The sequence below is a fragment of the Larimichthys crocea genome, chromosome XII, assembly GCF_000972845.2.
Source record: "Larimichthys crocea isolate SSNF chromosome XII, L_crocea_2.0, whole genome shotgun sequence".
In the NCBI taxonomy this organism is placed as follows: Eukaryota; Metazoa; Chordata; class Actinopteri; family Sciaenidae; genus Larimichthys; species Larimichthys crocea.
In genome coordinates, this window is record NC_040022.1 from 26665905 (window position 1) to 26686806 (window position 20902).

The 20902-nt window shown below is 44.0% G+C and overlaps 1 protein-coding gene across 4 annotated transcripts in view; it reads left to right on the top strand.

The window, feature by feature from the left end:
- Positions 1-20593, top strand: part of grb2b (growth factor receptor-bound protein 2b) — a 30572-nt gene extending 9979 nt beyond the window's left edge. For 2 of the 4 annotated variants that reach the window (XM_010743953.3, XM_027285284.1), the window contains exons 3-6: positions 11618-11715; positions 14699-14821; positions 15469-15637; positions 18883-20593. In XM_010743953.3, coding sequence (XP_010742255.1) covers positions 11618-11715; positions 14699-14821; positions 15469-15637; positions 18883-19068 — 576 coding nt within the window. In that variant the 3' untranslated portion in view covers positions 19069-20593. Of the gene's footprint in view, positions 1-11617; positions 11716-14698; positions 14822-15468; positions 15638-15770; positions 16452-16623; positions 16866-18882 lie in introns of those variants that run through there. The other 2 variants (XR_003463327.1, XM_027285285.1) reach the window with 2 other exon arrangements.
- Positions 20594-20902: the final 309 nt, after the last annotated feature.

Sequence of the window (20902 nt, forward strand, 5' to 3'; positions counted from 1 at the left end):
CCATTTTTGTAGTCCCCCCCCTGTGACAGACATCTTGTTGTCCCCTCGCTCTCCCCCGATTAATGGCTCCCTCATCGCCTGTTAGTGCTCAGAGTATTGATTCTCCATCTCCATCCACTCGACCATCGGAGAGGAGTTGAATCAGCACTGCCCTGAAAGTCCAAACCTCCCTTATAAGACTCCTAAAGCCGCTATTAGAGTCTGAGCTCCAATCCCAATATTTGTTTTCTTCTTCTCCAAACACTGTAACTTCAAGTCCGTTCTTGGCCGTCCGTGCAGAGCGGCAGTGCAGCAGACTACGCTGAGCTGAAGGGTCAATAAATCGCTGCCGTGTTGCTCATTGTGCAGGTTTTGTTACAGCTAAGACTCACCGTGCTTACACTGCCAGAGGCCTCGTCGAAGTCCAAGTTTGTGCTCAGTTCACGTTCGCATAAGAGCCGACTATTTTCTAATTAAGTGCTGAATCTCTGGAGGAAAAAGCTTAGATAAGTAAATGTCTCTGACTCAGTCTAATTCAAACAAGATGACCTTGTTACTGTGAGAAGAAGAAGAAACTTTTCTAGACTTTTTGTTACAGAACATAACCAAATAAATCAAACATATAATATGTTTGATTTAAAGGCAGAACACAAAGAAAGGTAAGGTACGCTCCAGGTATGAATGGAAATATATTTGCATGTGTAGAACAGTAGTATACAAATGCACCAGAGATACGAGCTTTTAAACAAAAGAACAACTTGTTTCTGTTTGTGACGCCGCTACCAGCACGCTGCTGTTCACACGGCCAGTGGAAGATGTGGAAACTCGCAATACTGCCTCCGCTTCGTCATGGAGGAAAGTGTGTTTGCATGAACCTTTTCCTGCCTTTTTCCATTTTCTTTCATGCTATATATATATATTTTTTGAGGCATCTGCTCCAGGTCACCACACGACAGCGAAGCCCAGCAGGCTGACACTTTATTTGTCCCAGCATCTATCTATCTGTCCGTCTTATCTACCCACTCTGGCCCGATAGTTTGCCCAACTGGGCATGGTTTAATATGGGAGCACTCAGGCCTGCTGCCAGCGCTCAAGTCCAAACCTGCTCTCTCTTTTTAAATTGACACTCTCGCTCCGTCTATTTCTGTGGCGCCCCTCGCTCACAGCTTGTCAGAGCACTAAATTGTCTGTGTTCAGGTACAGAGCAGGGATCTCCAACCGGCTGCCCGCGGGCCACATTCAGCCCGCCAAAGCCATAGTTACAGTATATTACAAACTGGGTATCTGTGGTTAAAGAATTGGTGTACAACTTCACATTTAACTGGGGTTTAACACTTCTCATGAAGTAATCGTCACAGGAAATTCAATATTAATGTCTATGCGAGCTCATTCGTCACGCTTACAAATCAAGAAGTCCGGTTCTAGTTTATGTTGTAGTGTTGGAACAAGAAGGAGCTGCAGGTAACGGGCCGCACACCTACTTTTCACTTGTCACACTGAGCTCGTGCCGAGCGCAGCATAAACAAAAATATCACAGTCGCTCACCGAATGACGGAAAGAGGTCGATTACTTCCTGCCTTCTTTATTAAAACCACTATAGTTTTCTGGCTTCGCAGTCCCCCAGCGTTCTGCGACCAATAAATTAATTAATTAATATCTCCTGCTAATCAGGGCGACGTTCTGCAATTACATTTCCACAAATACAGATTCAGTGAGCAGAATTAACAGAGTGGGCTCTTTGATTGACAGGTGGGTGCCATTACAGATGGCTTTACCCAAACCAAACATAGTTGACCTAGATACAGATGACCACATAAGAGCCTCTGAGCACTTTAATAAAAGCGCTTCCTCCTCAGTCTTTTTTTTTTTTTTTTTTTTAATCATTAAAAGACGGCTGGTGTGTGTTTGCCTTAAAGAGGTAGGCACCACAGACGCAGAGGCGAGCTGTAGCACGTCATGCCCTGGACATAAACATCCAAATCGATGCTGACTTTCACTTTTTTATCATACGAGGTGGTGCTATCCACAACTTCCTCATTGCCTCCTTGTGTTGCGATATTTCTGACGTCTGGCCAGCTCCTTTCAGACGCAGGTTCGACGTAGCTTCTCAGTGGTTTGATGGAGTATCACAAAAAGGCATTTAGCTAGCCAGCTACCGCAGATGGAGGACGCTTCACAGAATAAAACATAGCTAGTTTGGCTGCTCTGAAAAAGAGATGCCCTCATTTTATGCAATTTGCCCCTGAGGAGTTTTCCTAAGCCGATCACAAGGAGTGTGATTCGTCATAGTGCTCCTCTGTCTTTCTCCTCTTGCTCTCTTTCTTTCACTCTACAACTTTTGCCGTCTCCTGATCGAGCTTCTGTCTCGGCTCGTGCCTTCGTCCTCGTCCCTCTTCTCTTCTCTTGCTTCTTTTTTTTTCTCGCTGTGTTTCCTCTGAGTGTTGAGTCAGAGAGTTTTAATTAGATATCTCCCCTTCTCATCTCCACACCACTCCCTCCTGATGTGCCATAAAGTCACTGACAGCTGTATTTAAACCAAAAGTTATCATCCTCTCGCTTTTCTTCTTCTCTACTTCAGCTTTCCACTCCTGCACACACATTCCTTGACACAACCAAGGTCGATCGGTCATCAACTTTTGGCCAACGCGAGCTCCAGATTGGGCACCATTTGGTTGCATGCAACAGCTGGCGGCAACAAGTCCGTACTTAATGCCCAAACTGTCACATCTGTTTACTGCACAACAGATTTTGTCACTTTTTTTTTCCCATTAAAGGATACTGCCAAAATAAACGGCACAGAGAATTCAAGCTGCGATAAACAACATGATGTAAGCGACGATCCCTCCCCTCCAGCAGCCCGAGGCAAATTGATGTTGAGAGGAGAAAAGAGAAGGGGGGGAGCGAGGCTAAGCCAAAATTATCCTTCCACATCAATTATTACACTTAGACTGTTAATTAGAGGTTACCACCCATCTGCTTTGGCTGCTGGATTCACCATTTCTCAGGTGTTATGACTTATTCTTCTTTAATCAGCTACAGTATGACGATGCTGGGTCGCCTCTTGTGTCTCCCCATCGCTTACCTTCATATCCCGGATACATTAGTCCAAAAGACTTCACACAGTGCTTTCTCTCATTTCATATTCCTTGATTACTTGATTAAATTTCCCCCTTTTTTTCCATTAAAAGTGCTCCCTTACCTTCAGTGCACATTGTAAACACTGTTTATTGTAGTGAATTGAACAGATTGAAATCAAATTCTCAGTCGACGTAAGCTTGCTACTCGGCTTTCTACTGCTGTAAGCGTATACCTAACAAAATATGTGATGATACAGAAGTGTTTTCAATGTTAACAATAAATATATTTTTATGTTTACACCTGCAATAGTTGGGGGTTTTTGTTAGTTCTTTATTTAAAGTTTGAGAACCACTTCTGTTTGAGAGTTAAGCCACACCTCAGCCTCTTATACTCGGGGTCTAACATTTAGTTTGTCCCCTCGATCGGAGGTGTATGGTCACATTCAGATCCAATCAGGCACTGTGGTGAATCACTGCAGGGTTTTGTGGCAGTGGGTTTATTCGTGCTGAATGTAACCGCTATGAAACAATCAGAAAATAACTTTTTATTTCTCTGACTTATCGACTTTCTCGACACCGGCGCTCCCTCGCTCTCATTCACTGTCTTTGTCACTCAACCCCTGTTCGCTCGCTCTCTTAAACCATCATCTCGGCATCTCTGTTTTGCTGCCAGACACAGATTCGAAGGCTGTGTACATGAAATGAAACCAAGCTATAACACAGCAGGTAGAGCGTCATAGTTGAAGACTAAGAACTCCACCTGGATAGCACCCACTTTCAGAGATATTTTAGGCTGACTGTGGAGGAGTTTAACTGGTCTGATCGTGTGATTGGCCAAAACACAGCAGTGTGTTCACATGAAATGAAAAACCTTTGTCTAAAGCCTAGTGTGTGTTTGAAGCTACAATCTCTGCCCTGTAACGGGGGGCTGTGTGTGTGTTTGTGTCTGAGAGGGGTGGTGTTAATAGTCTCAAGCATTATTTTAATTACAAGCGTGTTACAAGCCTTCATTAACTGGAATCCAGTGTAATCTCTCTCTGTCTTTCTGTATCTGGGTGGCACTCGTTGCCTCCCTGATCCGAGTCTGCAGCCTCCCTGCTGGGAGCAAAGCGGGTCGAACTCGTTTAGATGCTTTTATTTTTTATTTTATTTTTTCTTGCTAAATGAAGCAAAAAGAAAGTGAACTAGTCCGCGGCGTCACCCCGAATCTCCCACACATCTGTCGGCCTAAGGCAGCACAGTTATTTAATTTATTTAAAATTATGATCACACAGCCTGTGAACACTGCCCTACATACTGCACTCTGTTCAGGGTGGTGAATCAGTTTGTCCCCTGTGTGAGATCTGGTGCCACCACAGGGGTCACTTCTGCTGCCAGTATGTCAAAATACCAGGCCTCAGATTCCATTCCTGCAGGACATCCACACAGTTGGCACTGACACACACACACACACACACACTCAGAGAGAGAGATCAGACGTCACTTAGTGCGTGTGCCATTACAGGCTTTCTATTCTCACTCACTTCTTTCCTGTCTTTTTTTGGGGACGGAGGTTTGAGCCAGGCCCACCTGACGGTTCAATCTCAAAGCTAGAAATCACCTCCGCCCTCTCAGGAACCTAAAGGATAGATTTACATCGGGCACAGACGCGACACGTTCCTTTGCGCGAGCTGGTTCTAGTCCAATGTTTCAGAATAAGCCGCGGTCCGTTTCAGAATCGTTCCTCCGCTCGACTTCGCCAAGAATACGCGGCTGATCTATTTATTTTTTTTAACGGGCGCACAGAGCAGCTCGTGGGAAACATAAAACATAAACTCACTATTACGCTAAATTAACGGGAGCCGTGAGCTTATTTCTCTGCAACGAGTGGTAATGTGAGATATTTTCATGTCATGCATCTGGTCTATATTCAGAAGCACATAAACCAGAAAGAAAAGATCAGATCTGAGCAGGTCGACACCAAATCACCAGTGCAGATAACAGAAACAGTTTCTCGTCCTTCTCCGTCAGAGGTTACATTTTATATTACCTTCTTAAGTTTAAAAAGAACCACTCCTGGACTCCGTGAAATAATGATTAATATTGCAGCGTTTTTTTTCCTCTGCGGTTTCACTGGCTTGTCTCACCAGCGGCTGACTTTAACTTTGCATATTAGCAGGTACCTCGTTGTAACAGATAATTTTCTGCGGTCTGATGAGATAACCAAGCAGTGTTTGATGTTGTCATGGTTGCCGTCTGGTGCTCAAATAGACAGCAGGAGAAGAAGGATGAGGAGGAGGATGAGGAGAGGGATCTATCAGTGATCAGTTTCATTAAACTCTGCAGCAGACCCAACACGCTTCAGCCTCTGATGAAGCTTTAGCGTGAGTATGTTTCTATCTGGCTCACCGTCCGCACGCTCAGATTAACTCACACTCCGGGGTAATCCCCGCTCCTGATTTATTGCAATCCCATGTGGACCGCGGAGACGTGGTTTATTTAGCGTCTTGTTTTCTTACTTTCCTCATGTACCTTGCTCTTCTCCTCCATTGCGTCCTTTGTGCACGTCATGCAATGATTTCTTAAGAATGGCTTTTTCTCAATACTGTCTACTTCACACTATACTGTCTAACTATACTGTCAGGATTACTTCATGACACGTATAGAAACAAGTCTAGGGAAGCTACAAGTATGATTTCTGTTCATGCAAATGACAAATATGAGTTACTGTGTTGCATTTTCATTAGATGACAGAATAAAAGAATAAATCCTGCTGTTTCTCAGACCTAAATAAACTCAAAACTTTATTGATTGTAGCACCTGTCATGCAAACATGCAGCCCAAAGTGCTGCAGAAAACAGAAAAGACAACAATGAGTAGAATCCAGCTGAATAGATAATGCACAAATCAAATGAGGTTGTACGATATAAAGTGTTATAAAGAACAGCTGCATGAAAATTAATTCAGCAAACATAAAAACATGAAACCAATAAAATAAGTAATATAAAACCTGTAAGGCACTTTCAATCTCTGAAATAAACAAATTTAAAAACATGTGATGAAAGAAATAAATTTAAAATCCGCATACATCCGCAATGAAGCTATGAGCTGGAATGTGACGATAACTCAGTAAAACAAGCTGCCAGAAAAGGTTATACCGGATTTATCACGGTAAAATTCTAATATAACGTTAACAGGATGTTAGTGCTGTTCATTTCATGTATAAGGTTGGCGATCTGTAGATTTTATTGTGAAAAACTGCCAAACTATGACAGTTAAAGACCGTAAATTATGCCGCTTGTTTGTTTTACTGTTTTATTAACTCTCTCTGACTTAACATAATACTTTATTCTGTATAAACTCCCTTAAAACGCTCTATGAACACAGGTTTTGAGATATGAATGTGTTTCACTGTATGCATGCCGTATCTTTCGGTCTTTTACTGTTTTAGTTTAGCTGCCTGTGCATGTGTGAAGTGTCGTGATGGTGGTAAGAGCTGGATATTTTCTGAAGTGGAACACGCATACAAAGTTTGAGCTATAAGGTTTAACACATACACGGTATCTCTCATCCTGGACGTGAGTCTCTCGTGAATGACACCTAGTGACACACGTGGCTTTGTGGGTGGACGTGCTGTGATGTTTTAGTGTGTGTGAGAAGGCGACAGGGGGAGGGAGTCTGCAGCGGCAGCTGTGGAGGAGATAATCCCCGGCCTGGACCTTAGCCTCTCAGATAGAAACTCCTACAACTATTGTGGCTCAATCAGATTAAAAAAAATCTTCAGAGAGAGAGAGAGGGAGGGAATGCATATCATCATCCGCAACAGCAACAGCACAATGCTGGCTCGAGCTCGGCGCACAGAGACAGAGCTCAGACGGTCACAATGCTGCGGTTGTCTCCTCTCTGTATGGTTTAAAAAAAAAACTGCTGGCCAAGCAAATATTTTATTTCGGCTTTTCCTCACGGGCTGCCTCTCTTTCAGTTTTGGGAGCCACCAGACCCAAAAGCATTTAAGTTCAAGTGTCACGCCAAAGGCACGTCGTCACTCGTTGCAGTCGCTGCAACAGCTCGGAGCCAAGAAATAGTCTGGCAGATAACAACCCGTAATACTGAGAACTGTTGTTTGTACACTTACAAACATGATGCAGCGTGTTGATACGTGAGAGGAGCTGCTGTTTTCATATTTACGTTTAGTCGTTCAGCTTTTTCTCCAAAGTGACGAGGTACAGTGTGAGGTGGACCAAAGAGAGAACCAAAAGCAAATGGATCACGATAATCTTTTTAATAGAAACGTGTCATTAGTAGAGCTAATCCCTCTATTATTAGTCTGATCTCACACTTAGAGTTAGCTGCTCATTAAAAGCGCTAAAAGAACTCTCTGACGAAGAAGTGACTCCACCGCAATGATCAAAATATCAAACAGATAAGAGAGGTTCACCAGAGCGTGGGTTGCATTTACTATAGCGGCCTCGGTTCGGCTGTGTGTCTGTGGTCAGCGGTGTTTGGCGGGCAGTGCCTTCAGTCACTGCAGCTGCTGCTTGTAACCGAGTATCTTCCATCAGCTCCTTCACGCGTAAGCTGCTCAGCTACTCTGGCTTCCTTTTCACGTTATCACTGATGAGTTTGAGGTCTGTGTTTTAGGGAAACCGTCGGTGCATTTCATTTGTACTTTTTTTTTTTTCCGAACAGAAAATGAAATCCAGACTTGATGGTGTTCCCCCGCCTCTGAAACCAAACCTACGGCCTGCTTTCAGTGGTGAAATCAGTCAGATTGTTCTGAGGTGTACTGAAGTAGCAAAGAACGATTCCTCATATTTTCGACATGAAGCAGAACAGTTAGTTTATATAGAAAGCATTCCACGGCCTGCGTATTGACAACACGATGGCAGTCGCTACAAACATTGTTATCTCAGGCAGATCTAACATCATCAGCAAAGCTTAAAATAGTCCAGATGCCTCATTTTAGCCGCGTTCGGCCTCAGGAGCTGAACAACAAGCGTGCTGCTGTTTGCCCCGTTGTCAGCGTCACTGAGACACGGGTCATCCCACAACGGTCATCTTCCAACCACACCGCGGCACGTGACCGCCCCCGATTTGTTTCACTCGGATGTCAGCTGAGTTTTGTGTCGCTGTAATATTCAAACGCTTTTTTTAGGGACGCCAAAAAAATGAAAGTTGGACCGGGGAAGCCCTCGTAGTACGATCTCCTGGAAAACTCACTTAAGCATTCCAGCTATTCGTATAAGCTGACGGCTACAGTATATCGCAGCACCTGCTGTGCTCTATTATTAACTTTGGTTGTAGACTCTCTAATTATTTAAGGTTACTCCAGTTCACAAAGGCTGCTGGCATGTTGTCTGGCATTGTAGTGAGACTTGTGGTTTGTTAGTGATCATTTAAAGCGACGCTGTGTAACTTTTCTACCATAAATAACAGGTTCAAAGTCATTTTGATGCCACGCTTTGCGTCACACAGTGTAGGAGTGTGTTGTTTTGTTGGATGGTACCCGTCTCTGGATCGGTAGCATTTCCGGTGATAAGCACAGAGGATGTGCTTTTGTGGCTTCAGCTCATTTTACCTGTTCACTTTTTAAACAGGATGAAATATTTCCCATGACCGTCTTGTCAAGTTTTGTTCCGTTATACCAAATTAATTAAAGTTTATTCTTTTAATAAACTCGTCTGTCGTGACTGTGGATTTTTTTGTGGATTAAATGAGTCACATTAAGAGCCTGTTTAGCCTCTTAGCACTCTTATTTAATCAAATATGTTTTCTGGTTCTCCCTCCGGCTGCTCCGCCTCAACTCTCTGTGATTTACAGAGTTTTCCTGATGGACAGTGAAGTAAACTGCTGCCAGCTGTAGCTGCTGTTAGCTCAGTTTGTTAGCCGGGCTGCCTGAATGGTGAGCTCAGAGCTCCGGGGGGAGTGTTAGTGTTTGTACCAGAGGTGTTTTGGACCACCGGGAGGAAGAAGAAGAAGAAGAAGAAGAGTTTTTCAGGCCCATGGTTGGGGAACAGAGCCAGTGTCATGCCAGAACCAGAGCTGGGCAAATGTAACCAGGTTAAGTCTATTGGTTTGGGTTAGGGTGAGTAGCTTTGTACCACAGGCGTTGAGTTTCCTGATGGGCAGTAAACTGCTGCTAACTACAGCTGCTGTTAGTTAATGTTGGCTCAGTTTGTTAGCTCAGAGCACCAGAGAGAGAACATTTAGAGAACGTTTTCTGGGTGTTGTATCAACAGTTTTGTCACCACGATGGAAGGGGAAAAAAAAAAGATGCCTCTAATTTTCTTTCTGCTGAAAAACAAATAAAATGTAACACTCACTCGATGTCCGTCTGCTGAGAGTGGCTGATCTAGTTTGGGAAGTTTCTTTTTGTTTGTGTTTGCTTTCCCCCGAGTGACGTCCGAGGTCAGGGTCAACTGAACAGCGCTGCCGGAGCTGGTACGCTTTCAAGGGCCCTTCCACTTCTGCGGAGTGGACGCTTGCCAACAAGTGGGCTCGAGCCTTTCGGGTCGTGAGGATGAAGCATTGTCTATGTGACTGCTCGGCAGCTCTTCCACCTACAATACTGTAGACGAGCACATTTTGTACTCCTACAGTGATTTGTTGCTTTTTTGTTTGTTTTAATGTCGGCTGCAAGTGTTTTTGTTTGTGTAGTTTTGTTTCGGCGTTCCCGTACATGGAGAGAAAGCATAAAAGGAGTTTATTTGGAGTGTGCAGTATCTGTGAGACGTGTCGAAGCCCAGAGACACCACGCCGGCGTTTGCGGCCAGTAATCACATGTGGTTTTTGCAACGTGTGCGTTTGGCATGTTGGCACGGGTCTTCCATTACAGATGACGGTTCAGCTTGAATCTGCGGAGACGGGTCTGTAAAAGAAAGAAGGACACATTAATGTAGCCATGATCAAATGCCGATGTTAGCTTCTAGCTCAGTTTGTGCCTCAGTTCAGACTCCCAGAGCCGCTAGCCATGGCTGCAGACTCTCAGTCTTTGTTGTCCTTCACAAGCGATAGACCACAAGCCGGCGATGCCAGCGCTAATGCGAGCAGAGAACTGCATGTCGGCAGTCAGCTGACCTCAAGGCCACACAGCGTTGGATGAGTCTGTGCCTTTGTAAGGCGCTGGTTCTTAAAGGTCGGTTTGGTGTGTCAACATACAGCCCAGAGGCGAAGGCCCTTTTGTCTGAGTCTTGGCTCAGACAGCGCCACATTGACTAGCGTAGAAATGCACTCACCCCGTCCTGTCTGGCTCTCTCCATCGCTCTGTGGCACAGATGCACCCCAGTATCTGTTTGTCCAGTGTGTTACATGCACATATAAACACACACCCCACCCCCTACTGATTTCAACCTACTTATTTTTATTTTTTTGGTCCAAGGCCACTCCCTGATCCAGTAATGCTGGTCTTGTGCAGGGTTAGCAGCTGGGGAGGGCCGGTGACAGCTGGCATTCTGCAGGCTCACTGGAGCAAATAGACCCAGGCCACTCACACTACACGGGGGGCCAGTTGGACAGCTGTCCTGGGCTGGGTCAGAGAGAAATTATGAATTTGAGCAGAGACGATGAGAAGGAAACAAAAAATTTTGAAAGTGAAGAGACTGTGAGGGGGGGGAGAAATGTCAGCAGTCATTTCCGTGCCTGCCTCAGCCAAAAATGCTTTTTTCCCTCCTCCTCTTATGAATTATGCAGATGAGGCAGAGTAAGACTTATAACAAACCTGACTCATGTAAATCCTGTGAGTGAAACTTGAGTCATTCTTCACTGTAGGATTCTGCCCGAGCTCCTCAAAGAATCCAACGTCGAGAATCCTTTTCTGCTTCTCTTCATGCTTCGTTTATCAAATAGTCTTTGACTGTTTGTTTTTAAATTTTATCTGTAACATCTTTCAGATGAAGCCTGCGTGATATCAGAGCTGTTGCTTAGTTTACTTTAGAAATTTGTACATGTTGCGGAAGAAGAGTGTGTGCCAATCGAGACACTCCAATCGGTCAAACCAGCCACAGTCAGCCTGAAAGTGAAATAAACTCTGATACTCTACCTGTGTGTGTGTGTTCTGGCTTTGTTTATTTCATGAACCAGCTTCTAAATCTGCAAAATAGTGACACGAAGAATTTGGTTTGAGAGAGACAGCAGCGGTTGAGTGACATAGACAGTGAATGAGAGTGAGGGAGCACCGGCATCGATAATGCCGCTTAATCGGAGAAATAAAAACGATTCACCACAGCGCCCGAGTCCTATCTGCAGCCGTACTCTGTTAGCCGTGAATCCGCCTCACAGCTGTCTGTTCACTCAGGTGTGCTGTCAAACACTCCTCTATAGCTAAAGGTGCAGGTCACATACAGACACATCATCGGACGAGATCATTCGAAGCGTTTTAAATTGTGTTTGTTAAGATTTTATTCACCTCCCGCTCGCCTCCTCCTGTTAGCTTTGCAGTCTCCCAATATTTACCGAGCAGCGCTCTTACAGCTCGTCTGAAGTCACGGGAAATGAAACGAAACGGCTTTAAAGCTAAATTATTTTCCGTTGTTGACATTGCTGTATGTGGCACTAACCTGAACGTCTTTCTTTGTCGTCACCAGGTATTAAATGAAGAGTGTGATCAGAACTGGTACAAGGCAGAGCTAAACGGAAAAGACGGCTTCATCCCGAAGAATTACATAGAGATGAAAGCCCATCCGTAAGTATTACACACTGAACTACAGCTGTCCTCTTCACTCCTGTGAGGCTAGATTGTGTGTATATGTGTGTGTTTTTGTGTGTTTTTGTTTGCCTGGCAGCCTCCTCAGAGGAGGTTCACTCTGGACCGGCGTTCGATGCCAGATTAGCTCTCTCTTTATTAATGTGCTCGAGGCCTCTTACGCTTAATTGAATATTGACCTTATTGCATCACCGCTGGTTTGCCATCAGATATACCTGGGTGGGGTGGTGGTGGTGGAGGAGGAGTGGAGGTCATTGTATTGGTAACAACAATACTCCTCAAGTGTTTACAGTCTTTATTATTGTTATGGGGAATCCATATTTAGCTGCGTCTCGTACATCTCTAACACTTGAACCTCTTATAATCGTTACAGTGAAGGTTCTCAAGGGTATTACAGCTTTTATACAAAGTTTTCAACACATTCATGCTGACTGCAGTGTTTTCTAGATAAAAATGTAGCATAGCATCAAGCAAAACAATAATAATTTGGATTGCGTGGTTGAAATGCTGAAACAAAATAGTAAAATAAGCAGATGAAAGGTAACCTGGACCTTATTTCCTCGTGTTTTCATGTCAGATTGAGTAATGTGGACACGTGTTAAAATTTGCTTAAACCACCTATTATATAACCTTTATGGAAACTTGCGTACCATCAAAATACATCCATTAAAAGTGCTTGCAGAGTTTTCTGTTTAAATCAGAACATTAACCTTTAATGGATTATTCTGGATTCCAGTAACTCCCTTACTGTATAAACAGATTCATGGCAGGAGTCCACCTCTTTACAAATATTTCTCTTTGTGGCCTTATCGCATCAGATATGCTGTCGCATCCGTAATTTGTTCCATCTCATACATATTTTTTTTAAACGTGCAGCGGGTAAGATTTGGCGGTGTCTGGTGGTTAAAATTTGCAGATTGCATTGCGTCTTCTTCTTCCTAGTCCAAGTTTTCTCCAGCGCTTGTTTTGACGTAGCCAGGATCCACTCCGGTTTCCGGATGTGTCTCATTATGACTTTCTGAACTCCAAATGACTAGAATTAGTCATCATATATGCCCCCAAGCAAACCTCCGTCCAGGTAACGATGTGTCCACCGATGTGTTCACTTCAACTGTTCCTCCTTTTATTTCCATGCTGCTGTTCGGGTTGGACACATAAGCACGTCCCAGTCCATGTTAAACTCTCACAAGGTGAATTTCAGCATTATTGCTTCGTCATCAAAGGCTTTGGATCAGTTCGACCGCCTGCCGCTCATCCCGACCACATCAGAGAGAGAGAACAGGAAATGCAGAGCCAGTTAACAGGCTGTACATGTGCAGGAGCTGCCAGCTCTACACGTGATCTGACCTGGCACTTAGGAAGCGAAGAAGGGCATTGTATTACAAACACTCTACGGGACAGTTAACAGTTTGTGCTTCTGAACAAATTATTTGTGTTGTTCAGCCTTCCAGTCATCAGAGTTTATGGAAGTGAAAATGATTAACTGCAGCTTTTTTTTTTTATTATTGTGAAATAGCCAGCAGGCCAAATTTTCCACTCTGCACCCGTGCAGGACTCGATTGTCAGAACTTGTCTCATGCCGTAACTGGTGACGTACGATGTTGCCACATCCCAGGAAATCGTCTTAGGTTTTGTCTCAACAGAAATGTTCAGTATGAACCAGCTGCAGCCGAATATGTTGCATTACGCAAAGTCGAAGTTACTGTAATTATTTAGAAAACTACTCGGAACGATGACGGACCAGCGAATGTGGCGACGGGCGTTGAAGTGGGCCGGAGTTTGCCTTTGTCTCTCCCGTTTGCGGTGACAATGAACGGTACTACCGTGGATTATTATACTACCGGTCCATGGAGGCCGCTCCGCTTCGATAGAAATTCGCTTCAAAACAAACAACAAGTTAAAGTTCTGTCTCACAAACACGAGACGACACACTCTTCGAGCGGCGAGTCTGTCGCGTCGTCGTCGTCACTGGTTCCACTAATTTTGCTCAAAAAACCAAACTCGTTGTTTCAAACTTGTTTCAGTCTAATTCTTTAATTATGTTTATCATGCAGACGACACGTAGGTGTGTGTTTTGCTGACGTTCCCTCCAGACGCTCCCCTCCTCCCGTCGTTTTCCTCGGCTCCACTAATTGCTCTGCTATCACTTTTATCAAACGGGGAAAGAGACTCGTCTCGCTTTGCCGCCGCCACCGCCACCGGGCACGGATACAAGGCGGATCGAGGGTCGGCCATTTCATTATCGATTTTTCACCTACGTGTAAAGGAGCCGAGATGTCATCTTTTGGCTGACTGTACTTTTTAATTATTTACACTAGTAAAGAGCTTTTCACTGGCTTAGTCTCCCATTTGTCTCTTTCCCTCCCTCCATCCATCTTTATCGCTCTGGCTTCTGTCAGGGCTTTCTCACAAGGAGCCACACATGCAGCTCAAACTGCGTTTATGCCCCTTAAAGCGATTCAAATCTTCAAATCTCACATTGAAACTGTAAAGGCCGCCAGTCGTCACGAGTTCACGGAACAAAATATTTATTTTCTGTGTCGGCTCTGCCTCTATAATTAGATAATGACTAATCTACTTCCTGATACACGGCCGAGCAGTGCAGCTTCATAGAGCTGGCGACTTCCTGGTGTGTACACGCAGCGTGTCATGAGGGCAAATCTGAATTATTGTAATATAGATGTTCAAAGCTGGACAGCTTGGTCGGTCAGTGGTTTGCATGGTCTCCATTTCTGTCACCTCATGTGAGATCTGTTAACCAGCAGGAGGTGTTGTGTTTGTGTCTGCACACACATGGAGGAAACTGAGCTGGTGTAGGGACTTTTTCACATCTCAGGTGTGAATTCAACCGTGTTCAAAGTTAAAGTTTACCTCAGGGTGTGTTTTTTTTGATGGTTCATACACACTCAGTGCTCACTCGTACCTGTTTCCTCCTCCCTCCCTCCCTTCCTTCCTCCTCCAGGTGGTTCTTCGGGAAGATCCCCCGGGCCAAAGCAGAGGAGATGCTAAACAAACAGAGGCACGACGGGGCCTTCCTCATCAGAGAGAGCGAGAGTGCACCCGGAGACTTCTCCCTCTCTGTGAAGTAAGTAACGCAGACGATGTAGCACTGAGGGAAAAACATGATTCACGCACACACACACACACACTGTTGCCTATAAATACAGCTTGCTTCACAGTATCCTTACATCAGTGTACAGTTTCCCACCAACTGATCAGGTTCATAAGTTTCCATACTTGGTATGACTGAGTCATCAGCACAGCCTCTTCCTTCTTCTTGTCAGCTCTCAGTGCTGCCCTCTGGTGACCGGCTGCCGATTGTTCGGCCTCGTGCGTTGGACGTCAGCCCCGAGAGTGCTTACTGCTTTAGCTGACACATACAGAGTTCATTTCCTCTTATCTGTCCCTCTCTCTCTCTCTCTCTCTCTCTCTCTCTCTCTGTCTGTCTCTCCGTGCTGACCTTCCCAAAACACAGTTCAGATCAGTTCACAGCAGGTTACATGTAAAGTTGGTGCGAAGATACGGATCTTAATTACTGTCTGGGCTGTCCTGGTTCCACTTAGTCAGCCTGGATTGAATGTCAGTGTGCTACTGACGCCGCTGATTCATTTAACTAACACTTACCAGTCTGTCACGGACACGCCTAATACATCTGATAAGTGATTTTAATGTCTATGTATGTAAATCTGCGCCATGCAGACCTCGTCCTCACAGTCTTCTCCCCCTGCGCAGGTACGGAAACGACGTCCAACACTTCAAGGTTCTTCGCGACGGGGCTGGAAAGTATTTCCTATGGGTGGTGAAGTTCAACTCGCTCAACGAGCTGGTAGACTACCACCGCTCCACCTCGGTCTCTCGCAATCAGCAGATCTTTCTGCGAGACATAGAGCAGGTCACCCAGGTAAGAGCAGCGTGAAGATCCCAACGCTACAAACACAGTGACACCCAAAACACTCATATTTATTATTATACAGAGGTGAATGTGTGTTTTACGTGAGCGCTCTCGTAGATATTTCCCCCTCCCTCTAATCTAGACCACTTGCGGGGAAGTCCTTAATGCTGCACAGCCAGCAAGAGCATGTCTCCGGCATAACCACACGTCAAACTGCAGCAATGTTTTCTGCAGAAACGTCCCAGTAAACATCCAGCCTGTCACAGGAAGAGCGTGTTAGTCAGTTACTTCAGAACGCCGTTCCAGGCCGTCGAAATGAAACTTTAGATTCATTTAAAACTCCAAAATAAAAAAGGGAAGTGAAGAGTCTTTACATTGATTGTGTCATCCTCACGTAGACATCATGAAGTAACTTCACATCCTGTTCAGCTTTCTGACGTCTTGCTGTCATTTACGTACCGTCTCTCGGGTTATTCACACGATGTGCATCGTGTTAACTTTTTTTAAACTTGAGTTACATTTGAATGGCGGCGGTGCTGCGGCGTCGAGATGAGACGACGATGCGTGACAACATCTGTATTGTGCTGAGAATTCATTTGAATATGTTTCATGTGCGCCACATTTAGCGGGCTGGGAAATGATAAGTGCAGCACAGCACATGGCACACCACGACATGCTCCTCATGTGGGTAAAAATATAAGTAACAAACTGTATTTTTATGTTATTCTCTTCATACAAGCAGTAAAACATCTAATGATCAGTCAGATACATTATTTACCTCATCACCTGTGTGTTATCAGTGTTATTCAACACAAGTCGGAAGTTTTTTTTCTTACAACTGCAGCTAGAGCAAAGGTTTCCTGGGCGTGGTGCACAAGAGCTCAGTAACAAGTGGTTTTCTCGGTCCACATTTAGAAAAATAAATAAATAATTCACTTTAATCAGCTTTTAATGACGCCCACGACCTGTTTGTGTTTGTTGTCGTTCTAATGTAGCACATCAGTGTTAAAGGTGTAGGTGAAGACAGGAAGAGTGAGGCTCAGCTGAAGTGTTAGCATTATTTGTGTCAGGTTTGTGTGACATTTGCGTGAACCTGGACGTCGAAAGGAGAAGGAGAAGGAGGAGGAGGAGGAGGAGGAAGCTTAGCCACAGTGAACCAGGTAGCCTGCAGGGGTAAGAAGAGAGGAAGCGTGAGGAAACCACACAGAAAATAAAGAGATGAGAAGAGAAGTCACAGGTAAGACAGACTGAGGGAAAGACGTAGAGAGTTAAGGTGTCATAGCAAGTCTGTATGAGAGAGAGAGTTTAAACTAAAGTTCAGTTTTATTCATATATCTCATGATACTTCCATACCGAGCCGGTCTAGACTGTGCTGTTTATAATATTATCTACAGAGACCGAACAGTTCCACCATGAGCAAACACGAGGGGAAAAAAACGTCCTTTTAACGGGCAGCACTGTTGTTTGTTCTTGTAAGACGAGAGTTCATGATTAAAGAGTAACCACTAAGATTTTGTAGCTTGGCAGTGCGTTTATAAGGATATAATAATAGTCACTGATCCTTGTCGGATATTATCTTTCATTTATTGTACAAATCTTACAACCACCATTCCAGAAGAGTTCAGACACTGCGTAACACAAATGAAAACTGAATGTTTTGATCTGCAAATGTTTCCTCAAACTGTCTTCAACAGAACAAGCATGTTGGTGTTTAAAGTGATGAATTCTGTTCTTTCTGGAAATCTACACTCATTCTGAATTTGACGTCTGCAACATGTTCAGTTGGGATTCACATTTACGTCTGTGTTGCATCATCTTTCCTCGGAACAGCACTCAGTAAGCGTTTAGGGAACTGATGACGCTGCTTTGTTTTGAAAGCCAGAATGATTATGCTTTAATATGCTGCAGCTGCTCATCAGTCCGCCGCCGTGTTTTCTCATAACGTGCCACACATGTTCAGTGTAAGGCAGGTGTAGACTGCGGGCAGGGCAGTCTAGGACCTGAACTCTTTATTTACGAAAAGCCACGCTGTCGTAACACGTACAGGATGCGTTACGTCTGACATGTTTAGATGCTGCTCCACAACCTGTATGTAGTCTGTGAATGCTCTCAGTCATCCAGGTCATCTTTCTTTAAAAAAGGTCGGTTACTTGGTTTGTAGATCCGTCAAGACGTTTCGTATCTCGTCAAGAAGCTTCGTCGGTTCTGGAACTATCTATGAGCTGAAGAAGCTTCTTGGATGAGAGGCCAAACGTCTTCACGGATCTACAAACAAACAAACCTTTCTTGAAGAACCTGTATGTAACTTTCAGCTTTAATGGTGCCTTTTATACCCATCATGCCATGGGCACTAACACATGGATCATTTTCCTCTTTAGACCGGAGTACACATCCATGATTTAAAAAAACAAAAACTATTTAAAATATGGACTCGTCGTTGGGACTGTCGGTAGCGTAGTGGGTTAAGTGGCCGCCCCGTGTGTGGAGGCTATAGTCCTCGCTGCAGCTGGCCCCGGTTCGAATCCCACATCGGACGGTTAATTTACTGCGTGTCACTCCCCCTCTCTCTGCCCCCTGCTTCCTGTCTATCTTCAGCTGTCCTATCATTAAAGGCATAAAAGGCCAAAAAAAATATCTTTAAAAAAAAAAAAATGGACTGGTCAGATCACGGCACACTTTTCCGCTGGCCGTCAGTTAATCTCAGAGAAGTCCGTGTTGTTGATATCAGGATTTCTCTTTGCATGGTGGAGTCTTCATTTGCATTTGTAGATGCAGTGACGAAGTGCGTTCATTGAAGCGTTCCCGAGCTCATGTAGTAACATCCTTTATCCAATCGTGTCGGTGCCAACTGAGCAATCAAAGAAGATCATCATCGATTATAGACGGTGAAATTTAGACATTTCTAGCAACCGTGTGTTGAGAAACTTTGTTCTTAAACTGTTGGACTTTGGACCGACAGTGATGAACGACTGAACCTTTCATACCCGATCACACCGATACTATCACCTGTTACCAATTAACCTGTTCACCTGTGGTCACGGTGGTTTGTTGCTTCTGTCCCAACATTTTTGAAACATGTTGCAGGCGTCAAATTCAGAATGAGATGACGTCATACTGTATTACAGTGGGCTTGTCCTCAAAGCCAGTGTGAATGTTCAGTGAATGAGTTTGTATCTGCTGTTATTGTTTTAAACCGTCGTATCGACCCTCGCTAACATGTCTTCATCCTCTCTTTCCTTCTCCCGGTCGCGCAGCATCCCACATATGTGCAGGCGCTCTTTGACTTTGACCCCCAGGAGGAAGGAGAGCTGGGTTTCCGACGCGGCGACTTCATCCAAGTCCTGGACAACTCTGACCCCAACTGGTGGAAAGGAGGCTGCCACGGCCAAACGGGCATGTTCCCCCGCAACTACGTCACGCCTGTCAATCGGAATATGTAAACAGTCAGACCATGTATACAACAACAAACCACCACCACCACCACAACAACAGCCAACCATCACCACCACCACCATCGTCATTATCGTTCTTGAGCTCATCAGCCTCCCCCTCCTCCCCTCCTTCATCCAACCAAACCCACCCGACCCCCTCCACCCTCCCTCTCTCTCTACGCCATCCCACGATAACAGGAGCAGACAGGAAGAACGCAAACAACCCGAAAGAGAGAGAGAGAGAGAGAGAGAAAAGAGATAAAACAGGAGTAGTGCTGTCGTAGGCGTCGCCGTGTGGGTGGCAGCTGAGCAGAAATCAACTTTTACTTGTGCTGAGAAACGTTCACCTCCCCAGTGAACGCCTCGGCGAGGATTGAACTGTCTTTGAGGGAAATCTAAATGCAGAGAAACTAAAGAGTAGTGCACCAACCGTGAAGATAACCAAATGATTCTACCGCTCCCACAGCTGCTTCTGTCTTCTCCGTAACTTCTTAACATTCTGCCTTTCTTTTGTGTTGTTTATTTTTTTCCTTTTTTTTTTTGTTTTTTTTTGCCGCATGTTGTTTTAATCACCTTTAAATGAAAAAAAAAAACGCCTACCGATAAATCCTAACTCTGTTTTAAAAGGTTACAAAAAAAAGAAAGAAAAAAAAATTAAAAAATGTAAAAAAAGATGAAATGGTTTTAAAAAATGTACAAAAAAACAAAAAGAAGAGAGAGAAAGAAGAAAAAAAAAAAGATGCAATCTACAGTACAGCAAAGTTTCCATGTCTGAGATCATTGGCACGTGAGCATTGTACATCAGCCCGGCGGCTGTATAAATAAATCAACTATAGAGAGAATCCATTTTTTAAGAATATATATTATATATTTGTATGTGTTTTGTCTGTTTTACCTCTCATCACAAATTGTATTTTTTTCCATTTGTAAATTATGTTCAATCTTTTGTTAGTCTGGATAAGACCTAGTAGCTCTAGAATGTGCTGAATTTGTCAGTCAAGGTATTTTTTTTATTTTTTTTTGTCTCCTCTGAATCTATCTGAGGGATCTCGGATAAAAACACAGCATCATATTTAAGGGGTCATAAATTCCACATTCGAAAGAGGTTTCTCTTGTCTATGAATGCAAAAAAAAAGAAAGAAAAGTTAGTTCTCTTTAAGAAGAAGAATCCTGTCCAGGAACGTTGACCAGCAAGTAGAGCCATGAATGCTGCAAGAGCTTGTTGTATGACGGAGCCCTGTACAAAGGTCAGCCACCTTTTTTGTTTTGTTTTGTTTTCTTCAAAGCCAATGTATTTATTGCAGCCATTTTTAAAAACTTGGGCAGTGAATGTAGCTGACTGAGTCCACAGACATTAACATGAGGGAAGCAAGGTCGGAGAACTGAACTACACACAAACCATGCAAGGGATTTAAACAAAGAAAAAAAAAAAAGACATGCTGAGATAGTGATGTTGTCAATATTCATTATTATAAAGAGAATGATGTGTGAGGATATGTACAGGTAGTTAAACAATGCATATTCAGATGAAAAAGAAAAACACAAACAGTCGTTACGTGCATGCATCGGGCAGACGCTCTCCTCCTTTGTTATACCTGCACGTAGCAAAGAGGCGGCGTTTTTTTTTTTTTTTTTTTTTTTTGGATAATCACATTGTGTAATCACGAGTGCGGCTCCGCTCTGCAGCCGGCTCCGATGTAACAGTTCAGAAAAAAAACTGAGAGATTGTCTTTTATGCTAAAAGTTGAGAGATCAGTGTAAATGATGTAAAAGTTTTGTTTTTTTGTTTTTTTCCTTTTTGTCCAACGTGGCGTGTCGTCAAGCACTTTTTTTTTTTTCTTTT